At 45.6% G+C, this 7106-nt stretch overlaps 1 protein-coding gene across 1 annotated transcript; it reads right to left on the bottom strand.

The window, feature by feature from the left end:
- Nucleotides 1–200: 200 nt before the first annotated feature.
- Nucleotides 201–5650, bottom strand: LOC142985910 (uncharacterized). The gene is made up of 4 exons (XM_076134152.1): nucleotides 4813–5650; nucleotides 2004–4725; nucleotides 1466–1887; nucleotides 201–1084 (listed from the first exon to the last, which is right to left on the bottom strand). Exons 1-4 carry the CDS (start codon nucleotides 5648–5650, stop codon nucleotides 201–203), a joined length of 4866 nt encoding a protein of 1621 aa, XP_075990267.1.
- Between the last annotated feature and the right edge of the window lie 1456 nt (nucleotides 5651–7106).

Raw genomic sequence — 7106 nt, 5'->3', positions numbered from 1 at the left:
ACAAAGTTCTACGTAAACAAAGGTTGTAAATGATATTTCTAAATAATGAATTTGACATAAACGTATAAAGTAAGAATTTAAATGTTAATTATTATTTAAAATATGCTATTATTTATATATTTATGTAAACAATGTGCAATCTAATTTTTACGTATTACTTTATGCGTTTATGTGCCTAATTTACTATATACAAAAGTTATTTATGCGTTCATCGTGCACATTTCTCCCGCCGTCGCATTTTGCGATTCAACTGGTAGCACGATGACCTTCTTGCATGGTCGCCGCAAGACATGACCGTTGCTGGTAGTGATGTCCACAACTCGTATCTCGTTGTCTTTGCCAGGGAAGACGCGTGTCACTCGTCCCTTTGGCCACACATTCCTCGGTAGGTTGGAATCGCAGATGATTACTACATCGCCGACACGCAGGGGTGTACCAGATGCGTGCGGCTCCCGCCGGTGTTGGAGTAACGGCCTGTATTCTTTTACCCAACGCGTCCAGAAAGTGTCTGCTAGTTGCTGCGCTCGTCTCCACAGTTCGTTAAAGCTGCCAGGCGCAGGCACGTGACAGCTCGGACCCAGCAGAATGTGATTTGGCGTTAGAGCTTCCGGTTCTTCGGGGTTGACCGTCACATGGGTGAGAGGACGTGAATTTAGAATGTTCTCGGCTTCGACCAGGAGCGTATGTAGAACTTCGTCGCTGGGATGCTTTTCTCGGAGTGTAACCCGAAGGGCTTCTTTTACGCTCCGTACTAGACGCTCCCATGCCCCTCCCATGAAAGGCGAGGCAGGGGGTATGAAGCGCCACTTTATATGGTGTACACTCGCTTCTTCCTGCATTGCTCTCCAGGCTTCCCGTAGCTCCTTGTCGGCTGCTTTGAAACAAGTTCCGTTGTCCGACCACAGCTCTGTCGGCATTCCTCTTCTCCCGATGAATCTTCTTATCGCGCAGATAGCCGAGTCTGCGCTTAACGACGGCACCACTTCCAAGTGTACTGCTCCTACAGTGAGACAGGTGAAGGCTACCCATCTCTTTTCTCTATGTCTGGCTACTGTTACTTCTACTGGACCAAAGTAATCGACCCCTGTGTAAGAGAAGGGTTAAGGGGAAGTTAGTCGAGCTGCTGGTAAGTCTCCTGTTGAAGGCTTAGTCGGCTTTGCTCTTCTTATTTTACATCTCTGACAATTCCTTATAACGTTTTTTACCGTCGGGCGTATTCGTGTCATCCAACACCGCTGTCGCAGTTCGTTCACAACCAGCTCTACTCCGCCGTGGATCATTTTCTCATGTATGTGCTGGATATACATTTTCGTGTATCGATGTTGGCCGTCGAGCAGAACAGGGTTGGTCGTGGTTACACTAATTCCGGGTGCAGCTGAAATTCTTCCCCGTAGGCGCAGCAAGCCATCTTCGCCGATGATAACGCTTAGATTGGCTAGTCGATCTCTTCCAGTCGGCCCATTACCGTTTTCTATCCTTGTCCTTTCCTGTGCGTAGCTTTCATCCTGCATCGCTCGTATCCACATTTTTTCAGCTCTATATAGATAGGTTGCATCGAGGGGAATTAGCCTTTTCTTTTCTTCAGTCTTCACTGATGTTTCATTTCCTTTCTTCTTGCGTTCATTTTTCTTCCAGGTTGGGTCATTTTCCTGCTTTTCCTTGGTACGTTTTCTGGTTACAGCTGCAACGTGTTTTCTTTTTCTGCACAGGTTAATGAACTGCAGCATTTTTCCTGTTGCGGATATTAGTGTTTGCCACTTAGCGATATTTTCGATGTTCGGCAAGTACATTGGCGTGCCTCTTTCTAACGTGACGAGACATTTTTCTTCACCTGTTTTCTCGACAATTGGCTTGACTTCTTCTGAGGGCCAATCCACTTCTGGTTTTCTTAAAAAGTCGGGACCATGGAACCATCGATGTCCTGAGTTGAAGTCTGCGGGTGTATGTCGGGTTGCGTCGTCAGCTACATTTTCCTTTGTTGGAACCCATCGCCACTCATTCACCTTACCTCTTCAATTTCTGCCAGGCGATGCCCAACGAACGTCTCTAAAGTGCGTGGTTCAGCTCTTATCCACGCCAGTACTGTGCGGGAGTCACTCCAGTACACCTTTCGGGTGAACACGAAGTCGTGTTCTTGTTCCGTCGTGCGTGCTAATCGTGTGCCTAGCAGCGCGGCTTGAAGTTCTAGACGAGGTATTGAGGTGGGCTTCAATGGCGCGACACGACTCTTCCCTACTGCCAATGCCACATGTACAGTTCCGTCGGCGCGCAACATCCTGATGTAGATGGCAGCTGAATACGCTTCTTCGCTGGCGTCGACAAAGGTATGCAATTCCCTTTCCTGTATAGCCGGGCCAATGTTGTAACATCGTGCGATCTTCAGGCTCTTGATTGCCAGCAGGTTTTTCAACCACGTTGACCACGTTTGACGAGGCTGTAATTCTTTGGGCATGGGGTCATCCCATCCTGTGCCAAATCGCCACGTTTCTTGCATCAATCTCTTTGCTGGTGTTGTTACAGGAGAGACCAGGCCAAGTGGGTCAAATAGTGACATAATAATACTCAAAGCTTCTCTTTTCGTTGGGGGACGTGTATCTTTTAATACTTCAGGTGGCGTCTTATTTTCGTTTAGATGAAAGGTGATGTAGTCTTTACCGGTCTCCCACAGTAGGCCCAATGTTTTCTCCGTGTTACTGCCGATTGGTAAAATCTTATTTTCCTGATCTGTGTCAAAATGTTGTAACACAGACTGATCGTTCGATGTCCATCCTCGAAGCACTAAACCAGCTTTCTTATGTTTTTCATCAACCTCCTTCGACACGCGGACAGCTTCTTCTTTGGTCGGAAAGCTTGTTATAAAGTCGTCCATATAATGGTTCCTGATAATTTCCTTGGCCGCTTGAGGATACGTCTCGCGATGTTCTTCTGCGTTTTTGTTTTTGATGTATAGCGCGGTGCATGGTGATGATGTGCCTCCAAAGATCACAGATGTCATCCGATACTCCTCCGGTGTTTTATTCCCTCTTTTGTCTCCACGCCACAGGAATCTCAGCGCGTCTCGATCTTCTTCCCTTATTTTGATTTGCATGAACATCTCTTTGATGTCGGCCGAGATTGCGAAAGCGTGTTGTCTGAATCGCATGATGACTCCAGGCAGGTGTTGCAAGAGATCAGGACCAGAGAGCAACATGTCATTTAGGCTTGTTCCGTGTGATCTAGCAGCCGCGTCATGCACAAGTCGTATCTTAGGCTTAGCAGGATTGCATACAGCAAAGTGAGGCAGGTACCGAGTTTTTCCGGGCGCTGCAGGTGTGGTCACAATTTCCGCGTATTCTGAGTTAAGAAGGTTTTGAATCCTTTCTTCATACTGTGCTTTAAGTTTCGGTTCTCTGTCCAGTTTCTTTTCTAGGTTAACCAGCCTTTTGAAGGCGTTGTCAAAATTGTTCGGGATTATTCTGTTTTCATTCTTCCAGAGAAGGGCGGTCTCGAAACGTCCTTCGGGCAACCGTCTACTGTGTGCATTGAGTATCTCCAAGGCGCGTTCGTCAGGGTCGTTCCTTCTTTTCTTTGCTTCTACTCCGAGTGCTTCCAGGTCAAAGAATTCTTTCATCATTTTCTCCATGGGTTTTTCATCTTCTTCTGGGCTAGTAGTGTATCCACAGAAGTCAACTGTCCTTAACCTAGAAGTTCGGCATCCATGTAAGACCCAGCCTAATTTGGTGTTAGTTGCTACCGGTTGGTCTCGATTTCCAGTCCTGATGTCCAGCGCTACTAACAGCTCCCAGTTGTCTTGTCCAATAAGGATTTTTGGCCGAGCATCTTGGTATAATAGCTGGTCTTCTTTACCCTTCAGATGTGCGCAGTTTTCGACGTCTCTTCGGCTAATCGTTTGTTGCGTGAACATTAGTTTCTGCACAGTGCGTACATTCCGCATTTTATACTGTTGGCCATTGGAGTTGTATCGACCTCGTATGGTTACGTCCACTCTCTTACTGTTTTCGTGTTTCGCCGTCTCGTTAAGCCTTTGCACCCACATGTCGTCTCGCGGGCCGTCGATACCTAATAATTCCGCTAGGCTTTCTTCGATCAGGGTGATGGTGCTCCCGTCGTCCATCAGTGCGAAGGTGTCGACCCTGGTGCTATTCGGACCGGCCAATGTAACCGGCGCAATATTCAGCAGGGCTTGACGACTTCTTACGGCGTTAGTATTTTTCACAACTTCTACAGCTGACGTGACCTCTACTGGTGCCGTAGTTGCTGGCTGCCCTTTCACAGTGTCTTTTCTGTGGTGCAACAAACGATGGTGAGCCATGTCGCATCCGTCTTCACCGCATGTCTTGGATTGACAGTCTTCGCGCCTGTGTGAGCTAAGTAGGCAGCGGAAACATATTTTATTCTTCTTTGCTATGTCCCACCTTTCGTTAACACTCGAGCTACGAAATCGTCGGCAGTCGGTAAGCTGGTGCTCCTTCTTGCATACCAGACACTGAGGTTTTCTTTCGTTGGCTGTGTAGGTGCGCTCCGCCCTCTTCTTGAAGGATTTTTCATGTGTCCTCACGGTGACGTCTTCGGGTTGCGCGAATACACCACACTTGTCAGCTTTCAAGTTTAAAAATACAGCGAGCCTCTTGAGATCTGGTATATCTTCTTTGGAGCTGTAGCTGAAGTCGTACCACTTGTTCCTCAGTATTGGTGTGAATTTGTCTAGAACAATCTTCACTAGCTCTGGATTGTATAAATATTGTAGTTTTCTAAGAGCCTAAATCGTAGCGACGATGTCAGACACTTTATTCGCAAATATGCATAAGTCACGTGGGTCATCATTAATTTTCTGCAGATTTCTTAGTTTTTGCATCTCGTTCATAGCCAGTGCGTCCGGTCTTCCGAATCTGCGTTCCAAAGCATCCAAGATGGCTTGTGGGTCCGGCTGGCTGATCAGCATACTGCTCACTGCTTCATGAGCAGCTCCCTTTAAACTTTTCCTTATGCGGGCAATATTTTTGATTTTCGAGAACATTTGGTTTGTTTCCTGATAGGCAGCGCGGAACGCCAACCAATTACTAATTTCTCCGTTAAAGACTGGTAGCTCCTGTATGTACCTCGGCGTGTCTCTGGACATTCGCACTGCCTGTGTGAGCGCCTCTGCCAATGAAGTGACGTCCGGCTGACGCGCAGGGACACCTCCTTTCCTGTGTGCTTGATTTTCTTCCTTGATAGTGTCCTGTCCTCGCCATTCCGGATCCTTCACTTCTTTGGGGAGCGTGATCTTGTTCAGCCAATTTTCTACCCGGCTAGGTGCGTCGTCCTCTTCCTCATCCGCAACCGACGAAGGAGCGTAGTCATCGTCTTCATCCTCTGCCTCAACGCGCAGTCGCTTTAATTTAGCTTCGGCGAGCGCGAGCTTTAACGCGGCAACTTCCTCTTCTGCCTCAATAATTCGCCTTGATCGAGACCCTGTTGTACGCGACAATCTTCGTGTCTTCACTGTGCGGACAGATTTCACGGTTGGAGCCGTAATCGTATCTATATTAGCGGTCGCTGACCCGAGTACTGTCGCGGCCGCTGACCCCGACAAGGTCGCTGACTCCGACGCGGTCGCAGTACTTAGTATCTCTGTGGCTGGCGTGAGGGCAGTAGTAGTCTCCGACATCGCCAACTGTTCGATTATTCTTCCTTTAAGACTTCGCGTAACCGGCATCCTTTGTTCTTGCACTGTTCCAATCCGGCTCGAAGGACCAGCAATGTGGAGGATTACTATTCTTCCAATAAGAACACCGGTTGACGAAGTAATATATTTATTTTATTTTCTTCAAGTCTTCGTGGACTGTATTATAAACTATTTACTATACACTGTTCATATACTTTACTATGTACGGTTTATTCACTATGTACTTTTCTTCTTTCTCCGATGTGATCTTCACTTGATGAGTTTAAAACTTAAACTGCCGCTACTCGGCGCGCGTCCATATTTATATTCACAAACATTGCTTCTAGAATCATAACGAAAGATCAAGCGCGCCGCGTCGCGCCACGCGATGTTCTAGAGATTTTCCGTCTCGCTCGCGCATACGCGTTTTGCCAATACGTCTTTCTCATTCTTGTACTTTCGGGAACGATCGGCGTGTTTAATAGAAGGATCGCCGGCGCTCGGTGTTTCGCGATTGTTCCTTCGTATGATTCTTATTAACTGGAAGGTTCTAATAATAATATTCGTGTTTCTACAAAGTTCTACGTAAACAAAGGTTGTAAATGATATTTCTAAATAATGAATTTGACATAAACGTATAAAGTAAGAATTTAAATGTTAATTATTATTTAAAATATGCTATTATTTATATATTTATGTAAACAATGTGCAATCTAATCTTTACGTATTACTTTATGCGTTTATGTGCCTAATTTACTATATACAAAAGTTATTTTGTACTGCCTTTTGCATTTTAGACTGCCTCCGTGGCGCAGTGGTTTAGGTCACCACGCCGCAACCATTGCGTCAAGAGGTCGTGGGTTCGATTCCCACACGGGACAATTATTTGTGCGATCCATAAATAATTGTTTCGGGTCTGGTTGTGCTTTGTGTCCGTTGCTTGTATGTTTGTAAAAGTCCCCGCGACACAAGAGAAATACTTAGTGCGGGAGTTGTCTTTTAAAAAAAAAAATCATCAAAATCATCATTATTATTTACTAGCTGACCCGCGCAACTTCGCTTGCGTAACCTAAGAGAATGGGTCAAAATTTTCCCCGTTTTTGTTACATTTTTCGTTGCTACTCCGCTCCTAATGACTGTAGCGTGATGTTATATAGCCTATAGCCTTCCTCGATAAATGGGCTATCTAACACTGAAAGAATTTTTCAAATCGGACCAGTAGTTCCTGAGATTAGCGCGTTCAAACAAACAAACAAACAAACAAACAAACAAACAAACAAACAAACAAACAAACTCTTCAGCTTTATTATATTATATAGTATATATGTTACTGTAAAAGTCCGAACTGTGGTAAATCCTAAGATTTTCCAGTAAAACCTAAGATTTACCAACTCTCAATGGTAAAAGTCCGAACAAGCCAGATTTTAAAAACGATGTTACGATATATAAAAAAATCCTT

This window comes from Anticarsia gemmatalis, chromosome W, assembly GCF_050436995.1.
Source record: "Anticarsia gemmatalis isolate Benzon Research Colony breed Stoneville strain chromosome W, ilAntGemm2 primary, whole genome shotgun sequence".
NCBI classification, from domain to species: Eukaryota; Metazoa; Arthropoda; class Insecta; order Lepidoptera; family Erebidae; genus Anticarsia; species Anticarsia gemmatalis.
Note: the sequence above shows the minus strand (reverse complement) of the source record. Positions and strands in the feature narration are given on the sequence as shown.